The sequence below is a fragment of the Lissotriton helveticus genome, chromosome 7 (assembly GCF_964261635.1).
Source record: "Lissotriton helveticus chromosome 7, aLisHel1.1, whole genome shotgun sequence".
In the NCBI taxonomy this organism is placed as follows: domain Eukaryota; kingdom Metazoa; phylum Chordata; class Amphibia; order Caudata; family Salamandridae; genus Lissotriton; species Lissotriton helveticus.
Genome location: NC_136068.1, coordinates 1323944376 through 1323966564, shown reverse-complemented (window position 1 = coordinate 1323966564; position 22189 = coordinate 1323944376). Strand labels below are relative to the sequence as shown.

Here is a 22189-nt window from a genome sequence, read left to right as displayed (position 1 = left end):
TCGGTTCTTGTAGCCGAGCTAGGGTCTAGAGCAAACTTTTCGAGACCAATGGCAACTTTAAAGGAAAGCTTATTTTGCGTAGTTTTTTAAACATTTTTGTAAGGTGGTAACACATTAGCAGTCCCTGGTTAGCTGACCTAAATCACCATAATCTTGATGCAAAGCACCTAGGTACATTTCCAACTGTGTAACAGATTTTGAACTTGATCCTACCAGTCACATATTGGAGAAATCTAGGCCCCAATGAGTTGTAATAGGGTTACACTCAACCTATCTAGTATCCTAGACTTTCACAAGTTCTGCTGCATCTTGCATATCTTCATTGATAGACCAACATTTAGCACCCCTCTCATATCATTTAACTTGTGGGGTCTGAAGGGCATGCAGTGAGTTGAGAAAGAAATCAAAGTTTGCAAAAGGCTGAAAATGTGAAATTCATTTTAAGAATAAAAGTTGGTGCAAAAGTCATCTAATGGCTTAAAACAAAATCTGAAGGCGTAATCTGTGGTCGAAACCATGTGTCGATAGGCCTGGAATATTTGATGCTTCACCACTTGTCTACGCTTGGCAATACACATGAACGCAGACTCCTTGCTTTGCCAGAAGCAGAACCGTGGCAATTAGAGTGGTTATTTATTACATGGTGTCATGTGTTGTTTTGTGTTTAATGTAACAGGGGAAAAGACACATTTCCTAGCATGTACCAAGAGTTGATCTGTACCAAGAGTTGGTCAGGATCCAGGTGTGAAGGCCTTGGTCTTTTTATTTACTGCCCCTCTAAGTCAACAAGCAAGGACGTGACCAAGTGTTTGGCAAAGAGGTGGGCATAGACAGACAGACTCACGCGTTAATAAAAAAAAAATCAGAATTTTATTGAATCAACTGAGGTCAACAAATACATACTTAAAAAGTAGTAAACAGTTATATTAGTCGGGTATTAAACAGTTTTAAAAAGCTTTTGCAAAATGTATACAGATTATAACAAGTAAATTCATCAAGCAGAGATTTACAAAACTTGATCAAACTTTTTGCAGATCTAAAATTGTCTAAAACATATAGGCTTTATATGTCGGGCCTCTACCAGAGTCGAGTTTGGACAGATTAAAAACACATGTACGAAATCCTGCTGTCCTCCGTTTCATAAATCACAAGTATCTGTGGAACTGGCCAGTTCATCCCATGTAAAAGTAACGGTCTTTAATGGGAGGATCTCCAGCCTCATTAACATTATGGTACGCCTGACCCTGTGCTCTAATGAAAAACGTATGATCCGTTGTCGAGTTTTATATTGTTGACTGTCTGCGAGGTGTGCAAAGGGTTTTAGCCGAGACCAGTCCTCTACATCTGACTCGTAGCTTAATCTTGAGGTCGGGTTCTTTAGATAGAGCTTCAGATGTAAAAAGTTCATAATGTCAAAAGTACAATCGTGCAATCAGACTGGGTTAGTGCAATACTTAAGTTCTTATTAAAAGTATGGTGAGATGCCTCGCTCACTAAAAGTCTCCAATTTCAAGATATGACTAATTTGGTCTGCATGTAAGATATTATATTATAGGCCCAACAAAGTAGATTTGTGATAGCTTGTTATGCAGACACGCTATGGATAACTCCAGGCGGATTGCTTGGGCTGGGACTGACTGATTGACTCTTAGCAGTTTACGTAATAGAGTCCCTTTTTTTACATTTAGTCGGTGCCATGCCTTGACCGGATATATTCCAAGGCTTATTGTAAAATTGGTGCGATTATTGAGCTGTAGACCTCCAGCATAGGAGCAAAATGTCTATTACCTGAGAAGGAATAAAATCTCAGTAGTCCACCAACGTGGGCTTCAGCCTTTAGACTGATATGCCCAAGATGGGATGAATTTTGTGAGGTCTGCTTTAATTAGTTTAAGGTGCAAGATGAAGACTTAGAACATTGTGGGGCAGTTGTCCTGATGAGCAGCATTTAGGGCTAGCTAATGGATGCAAAGTTACTATATTATTTAAATGGAAACATCAAATGGAATCAAGAAAAACCCAATTAATCTAATTTGAATGCAACTTTCAAAGTTAAGAAACCTTACATACTTTGCATTATTTGTTCAAAATGGGTTCCAATTTTAGGTCGAGCCTAGCGTTGCAGCTGCTCGCTTTGCAAGGCATGCAGTATTCAGTATAGTGTGGAAGCTCCGCCCACTCTCTGCCCATCTTTTTCATTGGCTTAGGCCCTAAATGCTGTCTTCCGATTGGTTTTAGGCTTGTTAGTCCCTCCTCATGACTACCATGTCGTCATTTGTATCCTTTCAAGGCTACTGGCCCATTTACTTCAAGTGTTGCACGGTAACAATTTTCTTCCCGTGCCTTCACCCCCACCACCCCCTCCCGCAGTCCCAGCGTTCTCGTCCCCCCTCTTTCTCGTTGTTTGTGCCTTCTCGCTCCCTGCCCTCCGCCCGCACTCCTGTTTTCAATGCAATAGATCTCGCATAAATGGGAGTCCTATTGCATTGCAAATGCTGGTTTGTCTAGCAGATCCCGTTTGCCTGCTTAGGCTTAAGGTGTTAACTGGATTCTAGGATTCTCACTTTTCACAGTATTACTTCTCCGAATTAAATGGTGTAGGATTCTTTCCTCTTTTCACCCATCCTAAAGTTACTTGTGAACAAGCTGTTCAGAGAAACCAGTCCTAAATTGTACTGTTTTGGTGAATTCCTTCATCTTTTTTTAGCAAGCCGAGTTTGCTATGTAATCTTTCTATTTTCTTTTTTTACAATGAATAAGTCAATGAAAGTAAGACACATAATAAGATTAAAACAGTTATAGGTCTGTAAACCTAAACCCATGCTCCTAGCTTATCTCCACTTTACCTCTTATGGCTATTTTATTTATTCAGGGTTTTATAAAACGTGAACATGACCATTGAAGTATCAGAGCACTGCACTAAGAGTTGAATAAGGGTTGATGTACAGTAAGGCATAAGTCTCTTATATATTGTATTTAGAAGGCGAAAAACGGTTTACAAAAATAGGATACAGTATAAAATGAGGTACAACATAGTAGGATACAATATCACATTAATTAAAAGCTGTTCCAAGGTATCAAACACGGGATGCCAAGAACAGTAGGGTGCAATATACAATGTTATGAATGAACATTTTCAAAATAAATTCTCTTATGTCACATCTCTCTGGTTGTAAAGCTTTAACTTTTCTTGATTAGTATGCATGAGGTAATTGCCCTCATTGAGGAGGGTAGTGAGTTCCATAAGCTTTGGAGTAGATCGGTGAAAGTGCACCTGTGAGTTAATTTTTAAAAAAATCTGTGTGGTTCAATTATTAGGGATTTCTTACTTTTAGAATCCTCTTTGTCTCCTGAAAGCTTGATTCTATTGGCCATTTATTTGGGACATTTATTTGGGACCAGAATTGTTTAAGGATTAGTGTGTTAAGCATTCCACCATCAGATGGATCCTAGCTTCAACTGAGAGCCAGTTGAGAGCTCAAAATGACGCTTGCCTGTTAGAAGTCTTGCTGCTTGATTATTCCCTTTATTTGCGCTAGGGTGGCTTTAGGTAGGCCTATGAATGTGACATTCCCATAGCCAGTCTTGAGAACACTAGGGATTGACCCACCATTTTGAGGTCCTCTAGCAGTAAGAAGGGTTTTAGTTTTCTTAGGAGGTTCAGATGTAGATTGGGGCTTCTTGTAGCAGCTTGTATGTGAGCTCGCATGGTTAGGTTTGAGTCTAGAGTGATGCCTACTGATTTTACAGAGTCTCCGATTGTTGGGGTGCAGTTAAGTGATTTGAGGTTAAGGTTGTTCGGATCTAAGGGATGGGGAGAAAATAATGGATTCGGTTTTGAGCGGATTTAGTTTTAGATGGTTGAGTGCCAGCCAGTCTTGTGTTTTCTCAGGGTGTCATCCAATCTCCGGATATCCTCTTGAGAGGAGAGCTTGAGGTAGTGTCATCTGCATACATTTAGACGATATATATATATTTTTATTTTTGAGGATTTCAATGAGTGGTTACATATATAGATTGAAGAGCGGTGGTGACATTTTCGATCCCTGTAGAACGCCCTTTTCGGTCTACTCCGTCTGTTAGGGTGTTGCTGATGTTGATTCTTTGCTGCCGGTTTTGTAGGAGGGAGGTGAACCAGTTAAGGACAGCCCCTTATAGAGCCATTCTGTCTTCAAGGGTCTCCCTGAGGCGTTTCTGGCAGACCATATCAAAAGCCACTGATAAATCTTGAAGTATTAGTAGACGGATTTGTTTTTGGTCATGTGATGTTTGTATATCATCTAGGATGTTTTTGGGATTCCCTTTATAGTTGGACTATAGATGGAAGATTACGAATATTTGTATTCCCAAAGTAATCCTTTGTCTAATGAAAATAGTTGCAGTTGCAGACTTTACTGCAAACGTTTATTTCTGAAACTATTCAATAGTGCCACCACAAAGTACTTCTCTAATTTGTTTTCTCAGTTCACTACATTATCCAATACATAGTGTATTTTCTATTTATCTCTTCTCATTTCTCTTTTATACAAAGTACCATCACAATTCTCTACTTATTTCACAACAGAATAAGTAAAGATGCATCTGTTACAAATTTGTGTATGGGATATAGTCTCTTAATTTTGGTGACTGGGCATGGTCTGATGCTCTGTTTTATTAGGGACTCTTTTTTTTGTCTGCTGTCCTGTGCTTTATTTTAACCCCTTCGGTCCGTCAGGCGGCCAGGGGCCTTCCAACGCAGCAGTGCTCATGTGCCCACACCAGAGGGATTCCCTCCCCTTCCCCTCTTTCCCCTCGCCCAACAGCCTCATAGGGCTTCCCCAGCCCCCGAAGCTGTCTCTTTGGTTTCTGTGCAATGATGATCAATCAGCACTCACATCGCGCTGAAGTCATTGCACAGAAACCAAAACTGAAATGAGCCTATCTGCTCATATCTCAGCCCCTCGAGCATGTAGAAAGCTAGGAGAGGTATCATAGGAAAGGGTAAAATCTCCAGGAGTGCTATCTCCAAGCAGGGATCCACCTACTATGCAAGAGCATTTGCTCCCCCCAAATTATTTAAAAAGCCTTACTGAGCAGTCCCCAATCTGCCCCCCGGGGAAAGGGAGGGGCAGAAAACACATTAAAAGCCAGGAATTGAAAAAAAATGATTTAGGGGTGGGGGCTGCTCAAGATGGGCATGGCAATGCCCCCCCTCCCAGCAATAGTCCAGTCTTTCTGCCCCCCTCTGACTCTCCTGGGGGGCAGAAAGCCCACTACAATCCAGGATTTGTTTTTATTCGACTTGGAGGCAGAGGCTGCCAAAGATGGGCATGCCAATGCTCCCTGCAAAGTTCCAGTCTTTCTGCCCCCCCCACCTCCAGAGGCAGATGGAGCAATAGTTGGGGGGGGGGGTAGCACATTAGGCACACCAGGGTTTTCTTTTTTTATAAGTAGGGGTGGGGCTGCCCAAAATGAGCATGCCATTGCCCCCACCCCCTAAAAAAATTCCACAGCCTTTCTGCCCCCCTCTGAAGGCAGATGGGGCAGAAAGCCCTCACGGCACCAGGGATTTTTTTTTCTTGCCCCACCCCCAAAAAAATTACCACAGCCTTTTTGCCTCCCCACACGGTAGATGAGGTAATAGCCCTTCATGTGCCCCCCGGTGGGGGGCAGAAAGCCCACTAGACACCAAGGATATGTTTATGAGCATGCCAGTGAGAAGCCCCATAGGCAAGGGTCGCTCCCTTTTTTTTAGGCGTATGTTTCGGCTGTTTCAGTGATACTTTTAGTCTCATCTGCACCCAGTCGGGGGCAGAAATCCACTAGAAACCAGGGAGAGAGAGTGTGTGTGTGTAAACTGGAGTTTGGCTGACGTTCTGCGTGTACTGACCTTTGGCTAGCATTTTGCTGGCGGTGTGTGTTGACCGAAATACAGGGACCTTATGTCAAAAGTCCAGAGACCTGGTTGGTGATTTTATGGTTACTGCTTACTAAGTCAGTGTGTACCAAAAAATGTATAAGAAAGAAAAATTTCTTTCTAGAGTCCCCTCACTCACCGGGGTTGCCCCACGGTGACATGCTTCATCATTGGGGCCATCCCAGTTCTCTACGAAAAGGGGCGTGCTGCGACAAGGCGACTACGCTGGAGCACTGGTTTTGTGAGATGACTATGTGTGGTGCAAGTGTGATGATGGTGGAGTGGGTGTGGGATTAAAAATACCGTGCTAGTGGGCCTCAACAATTTATTTCGCTCCTAGTGTGGTATAAAAAATTAGAGCCCCTTTCACAATTCGCAGATGCCTTTCTCAGACCCATTGTGCAGAAAACGGACACCTATCTGAAGGATACCAAGGACGTCCTGTGCCTGTTACAAGATTTAACCTTTGACGCGTCATCCAGCCTATTGATAAGTCTGGACGTCGAAAGTCTGTATACCAGCTTGCCACACAGAGAGACTTTACAGATTCTAGAGGAAGTACTGTACGAAAACGAGTGGGCATTCCAGACTCCTCGCCATGTAGTACTTGAATGCTGCCAACTAGCACTATGTGAGAACTTCTTCCGTTTTGAATCCACCCTATACAAACAACAACATGGGACCAGTATGGGCAGTACATTCGCGCCGAGTATAGCCGGGTTGTACGTCCACCAACTGGAGAAAAACAAAATACTGATTGAGAGGAATCCACACAGACATCATATCCTCCATTGGAAACGCTATATCGACGACATTTTGTTGATATGGCAAGGCACTGAAGAAGAAGCACAGACCTTTCTCACCTGGCTTAACACACAGGATCCTTTCCTGAAGTTCACCTGCTCAATGAGTAAGACGGATCTAGTTTTCCTTGATCTAAACATCCATGCTGAGTCTGGCAAACTGGTGACAACAACTCATTTTAAAGAGACAGCAAGAAACTGCCTCTTGACCTTTGACAGTTTCCACCCTCGCCATCTCAAACAAAACCTGCCATTTGGACAATTCCTCCGTTTGCGCAGGAACTGCAGCAAAAAATCCGACTACCTAACCCAAGCGGAAGACTTAAGCAACAAGCTGAAATACAGGAAATACCCAAATAAACTGATTAAAGAGGCTAAAAAACGGGCGGCCAACAACAACAGGGAAGCACTTTTGGAACCCAAAGAGAGAACACAACCTGAGGACAAAAAACCAATCTGTATCACCACGTACAATCAAGTCTCTAACAATGTGTCCAAAATAATCAAAAAACATTGGCCAATACTTAACAGCGGCGGCCTTCACATACCTACTCCCATGTTTAGTCATAGGCGGGGTAAAAATTTGAAGGATTATTTGGTGCACACCCGTCCCACAGCAATAACTCAGACAGTAAGATCCCAGCCGCTACCTGATGGTCACTTCCCATGCAATAATTGTAGTGTTTGTCATTTGACCTCCCCAACCAAAAACGTGATCTTTAACAATACTACGAGATGGGAACTAAAAGGTTTTTCAAACTGCAATACTAGTGGGGTTGTGTACTTGATAACCTGTACGTGCAACCTTCACTATGTTGGAATGACGACCAGGAAGGTCAGTACTCGCATAGTAGAGCACAGAAGTAACATCAGGTGCAAGCGAGCCACAACAAGAATGACCACCCACTTCATTGAACAGAACCATACACCTAATGATCTGACCTGGGTGGTTATAGAAACAGTGAAAAACAAAGACAATCTGGAACGCATCCTCCATGAAAAAGAACAAAGATGGGTGTTTCGTCTTCATACAGATACCCAAGGACTTAATGATGATATTCCGTGGGGAGCCTTTCGCCCATAAATAGTTTCTCTAATGATTGATGTGGGATAGTCTGAACCACATTTAAATATCATGGGATAACCTCTCCCTAAACAAAGCAAACTCTATCACCATTAATACCGCTTCCCACTATACCGAGTCACCCAGCACAGCCTTCCCAGACAAGATAGGTACCAGCCTTCTTATCTGCCAAAGCTAGGATACCCGTCCCTTCATAAATATGCATAATCCATCTAAATAACTTCGCCAACCCCGAGAAAAAAACCTGTGTTCTAAATTAATGTACAAAAATGCCCTAGTCCACAGTAGCGCTCTAAATTATTTCCTACCCCAGAACCCGGCATTACTCGGTAATAATCACTGTTTTTAATTCACACTCGCGCCAAGCGCGATCGCATCCCACCAAGATGGCCGCCCCAAGTGAGCGCTCTAGCATAACAGAGGCTGCCCCGCCACCCGGAAGCTCACGCGTTTTAAATACACCGCGAGCCCGGTCTCAGATCAGTATGCGGTCGGGTGAGGAAGCAACCAGGTAGTACCGAGCGGGTCTGCCGATAGGAAGTAAGTGTATGGACTGTGTTATTTTGCAAGAAAGTCGGCAATTCTGAATGGGCAAACAAGAAAGGAACCTCCTAACTCTGAACTTTGATAATCCTTTTTCAGCAATGTTTCCACGAGGCGTTCCTGCCCTTACCTAAGACCATGGGGTGTAACCATACACTCTTTTATGTAAATATGACCATCTGCCATATTATTTCGTGTGTATATGTTGTGTGTCTTGTCAATAGTCACATTAAGTCTATATGTTTGTGTGTGTGAAACCACTAAACCACTTTATTCACAGTGATTTATTTTCCTACACCGGTTTGAAAACCAGCACGCATCAATATGATGCCAAGGGCACACTCACGCCCTAGTTGGATTGAGATGCTTGTGAGTTGTTCCCCTTCTTGGAAGGGGTTGTCCATCATTTAACAATTGTTGTTCTATTTTCCAGAAACCGAAGTGAAATACAAAACGTATGTACAACACGCATGTTTTATTAACAACAGCGTTCATTGTAAATAAGTAGTTTTTAGCAACACTTTTTTCATTTGGAAACAGGAGTGGCAATACAGGGCTGGACCCTGTATGGTCCTGAAGAAAAGCTTGGGGGAGCTTGAAACATGTTGACCTTGACACTGATCTAACTCAGTAAAAGTTGGAATACAGTGTTACCCCTTTTTAATTTTTTATACCACACTAGGAGCGAAATAAATTGTTGAGGCCCACTAGCACGGTATTTTTAATCCCACACCCACTCCACCATCATCACACTTGCACCACACATAGTCATCTCACAAAACCAGTGCTCCAGCGTAGTCGCCTTGTCGCAGCACGCCCCTTTTCGTAGAGAACTGGGATGGCCCCAATGATGAAGCATGTCACCGTGGGGCAACCCCGGTGAGTGAGGGGACTCTAGAAAGAAATTTTTCTTTCTTATACATTTTTTGGTACACACTGACTTAGTAAGCAGTAACCATAAAATCACCAACCAGGTCTCTGGACTTTTGACATAAGGTCCCTGTATTTCGTACACAGACTGGAGGCCGACCTGGTCTGGTTTAACCTCCTTCTCCCTCCTTCTTTGTTTATGTTGGTGTGTGTTGACCTGCACTTTGCTAATGGTATGGGTGGACTCGCACTTGATGACGGTGTGTGTAGATTGGCGCTTGCCTGGTGGTGTCTTTGGAGTGGTGTTTGGCTGGTGGTGTATGTTGACTGTTGCTTGGCTGGCTGTATGGATGGATGGTGCTTGTCTGCAGGTCCAGACTGGCTGTAGCGGGCACCGGACGTTTCCCCGGTGTGCGGAGGGGTTGGGTGGTTTTCTGGCCGTGGGGGGCAGTTTTGTCACTGGGGACCGGTTTGGAAGCAGTGCTGCAATATCGGGGCCCCAGTAATAACAAGCATTTGCAATGCAATAGGTCTCGCAGTTGTTAGAGTTTGAGCCATTGCCATTGTAAATGGCAATGCCTTTTATTTATGTGTTAGTTTATAAAACGTAAATAAAAGGCATTGCCAATTACAATGCCAATGGCTCAAACTCTAACAACTGCGAGACCTATTGCATTGCAAATGCTTGTTACATTATTGCTAGCAACCATGCCTGATGCATTGAGGTGGTCACTGCTGGATAATCTTGCCTATGGTAGCCAATAAAATAACCTTGTTTTATGCTGTCACCCTTACATCTCTAGTAATATTAGTAGCTCGGGAGGATTTTCATTAAACATAAGTAGCTCTTTGTACAGAAAAGGTTGGAGACCACTGTCCTTGGAGCAAGTAGCACTGTGCTGTAGCATCTGGTCTTCTACTTCAACAAATTGTTTGATCTTGAGCATATCACACGCTCCATATGCTTCTGTTCACTTATCTGAAAATATGTGAGCACTTTGAAACAAGCTTAATGTAATAAATAAACACCTAAGACATATTCTTAGTACAGGAGCACAGCATGGTTTTCATTCACGCATTAACAGCTAGTGACTGTTTTTGCATCTAAACAGCTGAATTTGCTCCTGGAGTTGGATCGTGCAGTACCCTTCTTGAGAGGCAGCATATCCCTCTCAATCACCAACAGGTACCTCATTTACTGCTCATAAAGGACTGAAAGAGTGACAATTGGCCGTTCTTCAGTGCCTCTCTGTCAGTAGCAGGACAGGAGTCAGGACTGCGGGACAAAATCCACAAAATTCAGGACCTTTAGCCCCTCTAGTAGTACTCTGTGGGTTGGGGGGGGGCAGAGGTGGCCATGTAGATTGCAGGCAGACATAGCCTATGACCCCTGGCCCCATCCCAAAGATGCCACTAGTTACTGAGAGGTGCCATTCTCAGAAATCACAAGCTGGAAAAATGGCTCAGTGAGTAAGTTGCATGCAAATTAAGACACCGCCCTACACTCCTGTCAGTATTCTACGTTGGGACAGTTCATATCTGATCCACCAAAGTGCCTTCAGGCGACCAAAGAAAGGAGGTAAATCATAAGGATTCAAAACCAAAGTTTCTGGAATGCTTTTACCCTGGATTAAGGGCCAAAACCAATCACCCACCCTTAATGAAACTCCTGAAAGTAGTGCTGCTCGACTGAAGGCATCCGTCAACAGGAGCAGCAACAAAAAAATATGAGATCCAGGCCCCCAATTCACGTGTGGTGGGATTTGAACAACCTCTGAGCCCTTTCTCTTCGTTTCTGCAACCTATAACTTGGTCCCTGATCAGGATGGGCTTAGCTGCTCAAAGTTGTTGGCCCTGCAATGCATAAAGTCAATTCATTTAACCCGATATTTCCCTTAGTACTTTATTTTAGGCAACACAACTTAAAAACAAAGGCAACAAAACTTGCTCACTGTTTCCAATCAGTAGTCTGAAAATGAAGCTCTGATGTAAAGAAATATCGAGCTAAATAAACTCTGACTTTAAAAAATGGCAGCGCATAAAAAACAGGCGCTCTGCAGTGCGCTGAGGCGGCAACGCCTAATCATGGATATGGCCCTTGGAGTGGCTAAAAGACATCTATTGTACCACACAACCCAGTGCAAAAATACACAGTATTGCTGAGATCTGTTTAGAAATTGTACTTAACAGTCTTCAATCTTCGAAAGGCAAGCTCGACAGTGTGTCCTTCCGAGGTCGCTACATTTCACACTACCGAGTTCGGTGATAACGTCTTGCTCTTTGCTCTTTACAGTAATAGGAAATGGCAAAGCATGTGACACCAAGTTCTATATATACACAAAAAAATCGAATTTATTATTCTTTTTTTAACTATGAATATATGTGTAATTATTATTTTATTGCTATTGTACACCAATGTACAAAACTGAAAATAATGACACTCGTTATTAAAGCCATTTGTGGTTTTTTTTAAAAGCTGGATGATTGTGCTGTACTTTTGAGTATGCACTTAACACAACATTCTCTGAGCCTGTAGCTACTCTACAGGAGTCTTCAGTAGGTGCTGAACCCACTGATCTATCCTCCAGTCCATATTCTGGTATTAGCAGAATTCATCAACCGCACCAGACATTTCCTTATTAGCATCTATTAATATTTTTGGTGTGAAAATCCCAAATTGCCTTTTTCTAATTACGGGGCCAATTTCCACCTGGAGCATGAAGCACTGGTTGTACACTCAGCACCACAGGGTTATTTGCTCAGGACTTAAAAGGGTTAATTTGCCTTGCTTTTATAATAAACTGCTGGATATAGGGCTTACACAGAGCCCGGTTCCGTGCAAAGATTTTCAGAGCTCAAGACAAAGTGTACTTTGCTATTTGGGCACTCCCCTTTCTTTAGAAACAAGGCAATTTTTTCATTCATTTGTTGCAACCTTAGGAGTGTAAAAAGCTGCAAAATTATATATTTTCGTGCCTCATTAGATTGCCCTCTTTCTCTTCTCTTAGATGGGGACTGTACCCTGCTTGGCTCCCACAAGAAACACAAAGAAGCGTCTGCAACCTGCTGTATATTAAGTGCCATAATATTGAGCTCCCTTCTAAATAACTTTTTTGTGATACGGGATTACAATTGATGGAACTTTGTCTATGGCTTTTTTATGATTACCAACTTTATTTGGTAAGCACTAAGCCGCCTTGTACTTTTTTGGAAAATGTGTTGATGTGTGATTATTCTAATTCTTAACATCAGAAATCCTATGTAACTGCATATTCTTAGTAGATAAACAAATGCTGACCCTCCATGAGTTTGGTACATATTTTTGACACATGAATGATTTTGCTTATTTGCGTTTTTAAAATATTTATACTCATTCCCATTTTGTAACTCCAGCCTTAGATATAGATTAGTTATATTGCCAGCTTTTTTCTCCTTTTCAAAGCTGCTGAAAATTTGCTTAATGGGTGATGGTAATGGCTAAAAGTTCCCTCCATCTTATTTTTTCTCCTACAAGGTCATTATTTCAAGTGTCTCCTGGACCTTGATTCTGAGGAAGACTCTATTTAAATAACATTTGTATGGGTCGAAACATTGTCGACTACCAATGCAATCACAATATGTCACAAAAAATCCTCACTGATTGGGGTGCAGACTTTCAATTTTGATTAAACTGAATCCATTGCTTTGTTGGTACTATTACATTGGTGAATCACAATGTACAGACACTGTATATCACTTGAGAAAACTGCTGCCGCTCTTTGCTTAGGACAATTATTTTTCTAAAAAATATAAAAACGAATGAAATTTCTGTATTCAAATATTAGCTTATAAGATAGTTTCACTAACTCCAAAATGATAGTGTCTTTACGTGTTTAATACTTAAATAATATATTATTTAAATGATTACCTAGATACTGATGGTCTCCTTCCTGGATCCGCAATGCTAAATGTAATAGTACCAAAGCAACCTAACATATTTCTATTATCAAATAAACCTAATAAGACATAAAAAAATCCTTTTACAATTCTGTTACATCCCAATGATAATTTTCCCAGGTTGTGAGAGTTACAGAGTAGGCCCACTGTACATTTATTGCAATACGACAACTTCCTGTGGCCTTTTCTAGTTGCACATAACCAGAAAAGTCAAGTACCTGCATTGTTTTTAGTGTGCCCCTGGCCCTGACTGTGGAAGCTGAACAGTACGGCTGCTGGGGTCTTAGCCTTCCAGCTGAACTAGTGTATCGGTAAAATAACTAACTTCAAAGAGAGCATCAAGCAGAATTTTCGCTCATGCAGACAAACCAGCATACATGCACCCATGCAAGCCCAGTTAATATTGCATTCACAATTGATGAAAAAGAGGATGGTGGTGTAGACACAAAAAATACATTTGTTGATCACAATGTTAACAATTTCACCTAATTACGTTTTTGTTCTTTCAAAGAAAAACAATTTTTATTCTACTTGGCTCTCGCACTTAACCCCTTCGACGCTCATGACGAGCTGGGCTCGTCATGAGGTAGCCTCCTCGCACGCTCATGACGAGCCCAGCTCGTCATGAATAATGGGATTTACAAATTCTCAGCGTGCCAGCTGAATTCCCCAAGCACGCATGCGGTTAATAAATAAAGCCACGATTTCTCTGCAAATATAAAATGTATTACGATGCCACGATCAGTCTACAGTAAGTCAAACAGCTAAAATTATTGGAACGTCCTCCCTCCCCATCACCGATCTAAAGACAAATGATTGAGCTTTCGAGGAACGCAGTAATCTACTTGTTCATATCAGACTTTTACCCGGCTGCCGCCTCGAGTCAAGAGGACATTTTAGAACCAACAGCAAACACTCCCGTTTAACCGCTTATCGTTTACTATCCTTTCCCTGCTGTTTATAAGCAGCTGCAACGCAGTGTGAAAGGAAAATAAACCCCCTAAATTAAAATAACTTCAATAAATTCCGCAACGGGAAAAATTCCAGTTTATCATTTGCAGCGGCTTCTGCAGAATTCTGGGGTCGCGCGTCGGTTTTGGGACAAATGTCAGCTCAGAAACCAATCGACCAAATACGTCGATTCAAAAACACAGTGATAAAAGAACTAGATGTAACACACATTTGGGTTCAACGTGACACAGAGCAGATGAGAGAGGCCATCGCCTCTGCCAATGATGGCTCACTTGCCTGGCTGCAATCTTCTATTCGTGTGGGCTGAGGAAGGTTCCAAAACAATTAGGAACACCTACTTCCGGTTTGGCCGGCAATGCTTCCGGGTCGCCGCAGGCAGCGCGGCGGCCCGCCCTGCACGGGGAAGGGAGGCAGCTTTCGAGGAGGACAGCACCTGGCCGCGAGCACGTTCTCGTGCGCGTGACCTTAACAAATCGCCGCGCGCGGCCAGTGCTGTCCTCCTGGGAAGCTAAGCCGCTAACTATAGGTCTCTGGCGAGAGCGAGCTTCGCTCGCTTCACCGAGACCTAAAAACCGGAGCTGTGCTTTTTACTAGCAAACCCCCTACCTCCCAGGGCCGGTCGAGCAGCAATCTGCCAGGGCCCGTTGCTGTTCCCAGTCCGGCCCTGCTTGGCTGACGGTGTGTGTTGATATTGCTTGGCTGACTTTTTGACTTGATGGCATAGATGGCACTTGGCTGGCGGTGTGCATGGATGGCGCTTGGCTGGCGGTGTGTGTGGCTGGCGCTTGGCTGAAGGTGTGCGTGAATGCCGCTTTGCTGTGCATGGATGGCGGTGTGCTTGTACTGACTCCTGGTTGGCAGTGTCGCTTGCATGGATCCCCCAGCGTTTTCTTACCCAGAATCTCCCCTAACTTCAAATTTACTTGCAAAGTCACATTTTCCTGCCATTTCTGTGTGGGTAAGTTGTAGCATCACCCGTCTGGCACAAATGTCCTCCTACCCAGCATTCCCCTTGGTCTCCCGAAAAAAATGATATCTCACTTGTGTGGGTGTTCTAAGTAGCGTCAGCCTAAAAACCTATAAACAAACTGCCCTTTTGGACTGGCTTTGGGCCCCCCTTAACCTCTACACGTTTTTGGTCCTTTCCTGTCATAGGCACTTGGACCATCCACGCAAGTAAGATGTAATTTTTTTGGGGAGACTGAGGGGAACGCTTTGTGCCCTGTGGTGATCCCACAACTTTCCCACAGAGATATGAGGAAAGTGTGACTTTTTAGCTAAGTTTGATGTTATAGCGAATTCTTGGAAGGAAAAGGTTGGGGGGATGCATTAAGCCACACCTCCCTGGACTCCCACGGGTGTCTAGTTTTCAGAAAGGTCTGTTTTTTTTAGGTTCCCCTACAGGTCTGTGAACCCGGGAACAAAAACACAGGTGATCCCCCTATCTATCACAAAACATCCAGGTTTTTCAAGGGGGTTACCTGGGTATTTGGTCCGAGGTTCAGTGCCCTTCTAAGCAAATCTACCAAACCCTCACATTTCTGAAAACTAGACACCCAGGGGAATTCAGAGAGGTGTGGCTTGCGTGGATCTCACAACATTTTCCTACCCAGAATCCTCTGCAAACCTTAAATTTAGCTAAAGAAAAATCAAATTTTCCTCATTTTTCTGTGTGGAAAAATTGCGGGATCACTGGGCCGCCACACATTTCCTTCCACCCAGCCTTTCCCTCCGGTGTCGCTCTAAAAATGATACCTTGCGCGTGTGGGAAGGCATAGTGGCCCCAACTGGAAATGGCCCAAATCATACTGTGGAGACTTAAAAATGACCAGTATCAAAACGACCTGCTTTTGCAGGGGGGGCACCTGGGTTTTCGGCCCCGGGCCCGTTGGCCCTCTAGGGAAACCTACCAACCCCACACATTTCTGAAACCTAGATTCCCGGGGGAGTCCAGGGAGGTATGTCTTGCGTGGACACCCACAACATTTTCCTACCCAGGATCCTGTGCAAACCTCAAATTTAGCTGAGAAAATCAAATTTTTGTCAAATGTCTGTGTGGGAAAGTTGTAGGATCACCGGGCTGACAGAAGTGTCCTACCACCCATCGTTCCCCCAGGTCTCTCGATACAAACGGTACCTCTCGTGTGTGTGTGTGGGCCAAGTAGCGGCGACAGGCAAGGACCCAAAACATTATTGTGGAGACATCAAAATTACCTATCACAAAACTAACTGGTTTTGCAAGGGGGGTCACCTGGAGTTTTGACCCTATTCTCTGACTCCGTGTAGGGAAACCTACCAATCCCACACATTTCTGAAATCTAGACACCCCGGGGATTCCAGGGAGGTATGACTTTGCTAGATCCCCCAACGTTTTCCTATCCAGAATCCCCTGCAAACCTCAAATTGAGCTGAGAAGTTCCTTTTTTCCACATTTGTTCATGGGATCACTGCGCCGGGACAAATGTCCTACCACAGAGCGTTCCCCCTCAGTCTCCCGAGTAAAATACCTCACTTGTGTGGGTGTCCAGTGCAAAAAAAGTAGCGCTTAGACTGCGCTGTGCTATGTTTCATGCCTATGTTTTTTTACCGATCCCAGTCACAGGTCCTTGTCCCACACACACAAGTGAGGTATCATTTTACTCTGGAGACTAAGGGGAACGCTGTGTGGTAGGACATTTGTGCCGGCACAGTGGTCCCACGCAAAAATATGTGGAAAATTTGGTATTTTTTTCCAGCTAAATTTAAGGTTTGCAGGGGATTCTGGGTAAGAAAACGTTGGTGGGGGGGGTGAGGGGGGGGGGGGGGGTTCCACGCAAGCCATACCTCGCTGGACTCCCCCTGGGTGTCTAGTTTTCAGAAATGTGTGGGTTTGGTAGTTTTCAAAGATGGCTGCCGAGCCCAGGGCCAAAAACCCAGGTGACCCCTTCCCCCTTCAAAACCAGGTTGTTTTGTGGTGGGTAATTTTGATATCTTCTCAATTCGTTTTGGGTCCTTGCCTGTTGCGGGTACTTGGCCCACCCACGTGAGTGAGGTACCATTTTTATCGGGAGACGTGGGGGAACGCTGGATGGTTGGAAAAGTTGTGGGATCACCGGGCTGACCATTTTCCTCACAGAAACTTGAAAGAAATTTGTTTTTTCTCTGCTAAATTTGAGATTTGCAGGAGATTCTGGGTAGGAAAACTTTTTTGGGGGGGCGGGGGGACGCAAGCCATACCTCGCTGGACTCCCCTGGATGTCTAGTTTTCAGAAATGTGTGGGTTTAGTAGTTTCCCAAGATGGCCGCCGAGCCCGGGCCCCTTGCAAAACCAGGTTGTTTTGTGATAGCTAATTTGGATGTCTTCTCAGTAAGTTTTTGACCCTTGCCTGTTGTGGGTACTTGGCCCACCCATGCGAGTGAGGTACCTTTTTTAGGTCTTGGCTAGCATAGGCTGCGCACATGCACAGTCTCGCTGGCGTAATTTAATGATTTGGAGTAGCGAGGTTAAGGCCTGCTCAAGCTCTTCTCCATTGGCTGGCCTCCTAAACGGTGGCCAGCCATTGGAGAAGAGGTCCCAGTGACGTTCTAATTCCGATCTAAGCCCCGTCCTTTTCAGATTAGGGACGTGTTTTTGACTTTCTTTCTCCCCTCTTCTCCATTGGCTGGAATGTAAACAACAGCAGTCAAAAAAACACGCCCCCCAGTCTGAAAAGGACAGGGCTGAGAGGCCAATGGCGATCGCTTACTTTATTTTGCTTAACTGAGAGGTTACAAGCTGTTCTTTCTGGATCTGCGTGCGACTGGCATCTTTTGGGCTTCCTGCGAAGCCTCCCAGCTTCTACACTAGAACTTGGTCTGAATACACTTTCACATCAGCAGACAGTAATTCCTCGAATCGGCTCAGTGTAATTTTCTTGTAACCAGAAGCGTGTTTCCCCTTTAAGGTCGGATTAGCTCCTGACTGTCCTTCCTCTCCGGGTGACAAGGCGGCTGTAAATGTCCTATCACTAAATGAAAGCAGAGAGGCTCCATTAAGTACTCCTCCAAGAATAAAGGCTGCCCGGGCGGGGGCTAATGGGATCAGAGAGGCTGCCAGAATACCCTCCTGCTGGAGCGGCTGCGTCTCTGCGTAAACACGGGGGCGGGCAGCCTCGCTCGGCCTCATTACGGGGGCGGAAGGGTTTAAACGAGGCGTGGTGGGAGAGTGCACCCCATCATCTTCGTGGCCGGCTCTGGCTGGTGGGGGCAGGGGGGAGATGAGGGAAGGGCAGGGATTCCAAGCCCTCCATCCTGTCCGCTAGACTCACTGTCTGAAGACATGCTGCTCATAGCGAGTAACAAAAGAATGTGCGTGTTGTGAAAGTTGCGCACCGCCCTTTCTGCGGAGCCATGCACCCACTGGTGGAACGGAAAATGCACTCGGCCTCTGCTGTGTGTGTGGTTGTGCGTTTCTTTAAACTCCTGTGTCACTGTAAATTCTCGCCGTGTGTCACTTAGTTTGTTTTACGCCCTGTGCATGTGTCGCGCTGCGTGTGATTGTGCATCGGTGCCCCTGCTACTTCTCACTGAATGTCGTTCTCTTTCTGTATGTGATTGTGCATTTGTGGCATGTGCTGTGGGTGACTGTGGATTGGTGACTTGCGATCTGTCGTGTATGCTGGTGTTGCGTAATGTTTCTGCATTAGGATTGTGTATTTATTTCATTTTTAATTGTGCATCCGTGACGTGTGGCGTGATTGCCCAGTTTTTTTTTTCTTTGCGTACTGTATGTGTGTGCTGTGTATGTATAGCTACTGTGTGTGTTTGCTTCAATTACTTTGTTTCTGAGTTTATCCCGTGTAGTCGATTGTGCACTTTCCATGTGCTGTGTGCCATTATGTAGTTTGTGTTTGTGTTCACATTTCTTGGAAGGTTGATCACTGAATGCTAGGTGGATTGTGTATTTATATCTTGGCTCGTGCCCTCCCTGTGTTGTCAGTTGCCCTGTGCAGTGGACGTGCGTGGTGCGCCGCCGCCCGAGTTCTCTGTGGGAGTTGGGCAGGTCTCTTGCCTCCGCCAGCAGAGTCGGTTCGTGTAGTGAAAATGCCCCCTTTGCTGAGACATCATGCAACGCAGACCGATTGCTTACTCCTCTTTTTCAAGTGTTTTCCCTTTCCCAGCCGGTGATTACGAGATGGGTTAGTCAGTTCTCCTGTTTACTTGACTCGATGCACCCATTTTAACCTGCTCAGAGCAGCTTTTCATTCTCCCAATTAGTAAACAAATGGGTTTTATTAGCTGTTGACGCGTGGAGGGGAGGGGCTGCTGGGCAGGGGGTGCTCTGGTCTGCCCAGCCGTGCTCCAAAAAAAGAAGCAGGTCCAATCCCCTCACCTGTGTGTGCAACACGTTGAGGTGAAAAGCTGTTCTAATTGCCCCAGTCCCCCAGGGGTGACACGCTTCTACCTGCCCCAACTCTCCGAGAGACAGGCGCTCCCTGCCTCTCACCATAGTAAAGGGAAGAGGTTTCAAGTGGCCTTTACCATCAAAGAGGGAACGCACCTCGTCTGGTGAGTACTGGCTGCCAGTTCCGTTTATATGGTCGGAGCTTCGTAAAGCCGAACATACAACTGCCTGGAATACTCCCCCCCCCCCCCCCCCTCCCATTTTCCCCCCGTTCCCTGATCCATCCAGAAAAGAGGCTCCCCCTGCTCTGGTGTCCCCGGGGACAGAATGTCGGATGCTATCCAAACCCCTTCATTATGTTGATTTACATACCATGCATCGTTTGCTCACTATGACGCTTGGTTACCCGAGAGGCTAAAAAAGGTGGGGGTATAAATGCCTAAAACATTATACTGACGAAGAGCTTCACGAGGAAAATACACGTGTGACCGTTCAGCTAATGCCTCTCAAGACCCCTTCCAGTCCTCCCATTCGTTTTTAGGTCTCGGCTAGCGTAGGCCTCGCACATGATCAGTGGTAATTTTGGAACCTGGTGTCAACAAGTTCTACAGAAGGATTCCGCATCTGTTTCTGTGTGTGTTTGTGTGTGTGTGTGGCTGGCTCTGTGTGTGTGTGGCTGGCTCTGTGTGTGTGTGTGGCTGGCTCTGTGTGTGTGTGTGGCTGGCTCTGTGTGTGTGTGGCTGGCTCTGTGTGTGTGTGTGTGGCTGGCTCTGTGTGTGTGTGTGTGGCTGGCTCTGTGTGTGTGTGTGGCTGGCTCTGTGTGTGTGTGTGGCTGGCTCTGTGTGTGTGTGGCTGGCTCTGTGTGTGTGTGGCTGGCTCTGTGTGTGTGTGGCTGGCTCTGTGTGTGTGTGTGGCTGGCTCTGTGTGTGTGTGTGGCTGGCTCTGTGTGTGTGTGTGGCTGGCTCTGTGTGTGTGTGGCTGGCTCTGTGTGTGTGTGGCTGGCTCTGTGTGTGTGTGGCTGGCTCTGTGTGTGTGTGTGGCTGGCTCTGTGTGTGTGTGGCTGGCTCTGTGTGTGTGTGTGGCTGGCTCTGTGTGTGTGTGTGGCTGGCTCTGTGTGTGTGTGTGGCTGGCTCTGTGTGTGTGTGTGGCTGGCTCTGTGTGTGTGTGTGGCTGGCTCTGTGTGTGTGTGTGTGGCTGGCTCTGTGTGTGTGTGTGTGTGGCTGGCTCTGTGTGTGTGTGTGTGTGGCTGGCTCTGTGTGTGTGTGTGTGTGTGTGTGGCTGGCTCTGTGTGTGTGTGTGTGTGTGTGGCTGGCTCTGTGTGTGTGTGTGTGTGGCTGGCTCTGTGTGTGTGTGTGTGTGGCTGGCTCTGTGTGTGTGTGTGGCTGGCTCTGTGTGTGTGTGTGTGTGGCTGGCTCTGTGTGTGTGTGTGTGTGGCTGGCTCTGTGTGTGTGTGTGTGTGGCTGGCTCTGTGTGTGTGTGTGTGTGGCTGGCTCTGTGTGTGTGTGTGTGTGGCTGGCTCTGTGTGTGTGTGTGTGTGGCTGGCTCTGTGTGTGTGTGTGTGTGGCTGGCTCTGTGTGTGTGTGTGTGTGGCTGGCTCTGTGTGTGTGTGTGTGTGGCTGGCTCTGTGTGTGTGTGTGTGTGGCTGGCTCTGTGTGTGTGTGTGTGGCTGGCTCTGTGTGTGTGTGTGTGGCTGGCTCTGTGTGTGTGTGTGGCTGGCTCTGTGTGTGTGTGTGGCTGGCTCTGTGTGTGTGTGTGGCTGGCTCTGTGTGTGTGTGTGGCTGGCTCTGTGTGTGTGTGTGGCTGGCTCTGTGTGTGTGTGTGTGGCTGGCTCTGTGTGTGTGTGTGTGGCTGGCTCTGTGTGTGTGTGTGTGGCTGGCTCTGTGTGTGTGTGTGTGGCTGGCTCTGTGTGTGTGTGGCTGGCTCTGTGTGTGTGTGGCTGGCTCTGTGTGTGTGTGGCTGGCTCTGTGTGTGTGTGGCTGGCTCTGTGTGTGTGTGGCTGGCTCTGTGTGTGTGTGGCTGGCTCTGTGTGTGTGTGGCTGGCTCTGTGTGTGTGTGTGGCTGGCTCTGTGTGTGTGTGTGGCTGGCTCTGTGTGTGTGTGTGGCTGGCTCTGTGTGTGTGTGTGGCTGGCTCTGTGTGTGTGTGGCTGGCTCTGTGTGTGTGTGGCTGGCTCTGTGTGTGTGTGGCTGGCTCTGTGTGTGTGTGGCTGGCTCTGTGTGTGTGTGTGTGGCTGGCTCTGTGTGTGTGTGTGGCTGGCTCTGTGTGTGTGTGTGGCTGGCTCTGTGTGTGTGTGTGTGGCTGGCTCTGTGTGTGTGTGTGTGGCTGGCTCTGTGTGTGTGTGTGTGGCTGGCTCTGTGTGTGTGTGTGTGGCTGGCTCTGTGTGTGTGTGTGGGCTGGCTCTGTGTGTGTGTGGCTGGCTCTGTGTGTGTGTGTGGCTGGCTCTGTGTGTGTGTGTGGCTGGCTCTGTGTGTGTGTGTGTGCTGGCTCTGTGTGTGTGTGTGTGGCTGGCTCTGTGTGTGTGTGTGTGGCTGGCTCTGTGTGTGTGTGTGTGGCTGGCTCTGTGTGTGTGTGTGTGGCTGGCTCTGTGTGTGTGTGTGTGGCTGGCTCTGTGTGTGTGTGTGTGTGCTGGCTCTGTGTGTGTGTGTGGCTGGCTCTGTGTGTGTGTGTGTGTGGCTGGCTCTGTGTGTGTGTGTGTGTGGCTGGCTCTGTGTGTGTGTGTGTGTGG

The 22189-nt window shown here is 46.0% G+C and overlaps 1 protein-coding gene across 8 annotated transcripts in view; it reads left to right on the top strand.

The window, feature by feature from the left end:
* TNRC6C (trinucleotide repeat containing adaptor 6C) overlaps nucleotides 1-22189 on the top strand; it is a 992178-nt gene that overhangs the window by 138465 nt on the left and 831524 nt on the right. For 4 of the 8 annotated variants that reach the window (XM_078654625.1, XM_078654632.1, XM_078654628.1 and 1 more), the window contains exon 1: nucleotides 12238-12376. The exons of 1 other annotated variant lie outside the window; for it this stretch is intronic. In XM_078654625.1, coding sequence (XP_078510751.1) covers nucleotides 12357-12376 — 20 coding nt within the window. In that variant the 5' untranslated portion in view covers nucleotides 12238-12356. Of the gene's footprint in view, nucleotides 1-12236; nucleotides 12377-22189 lie in introns of those variants that run through there. 3 more of the 8 variants (XM_078654630.1, XM_078654626.1, XM_078654624.1) reach the window with 2 other exon arrangements.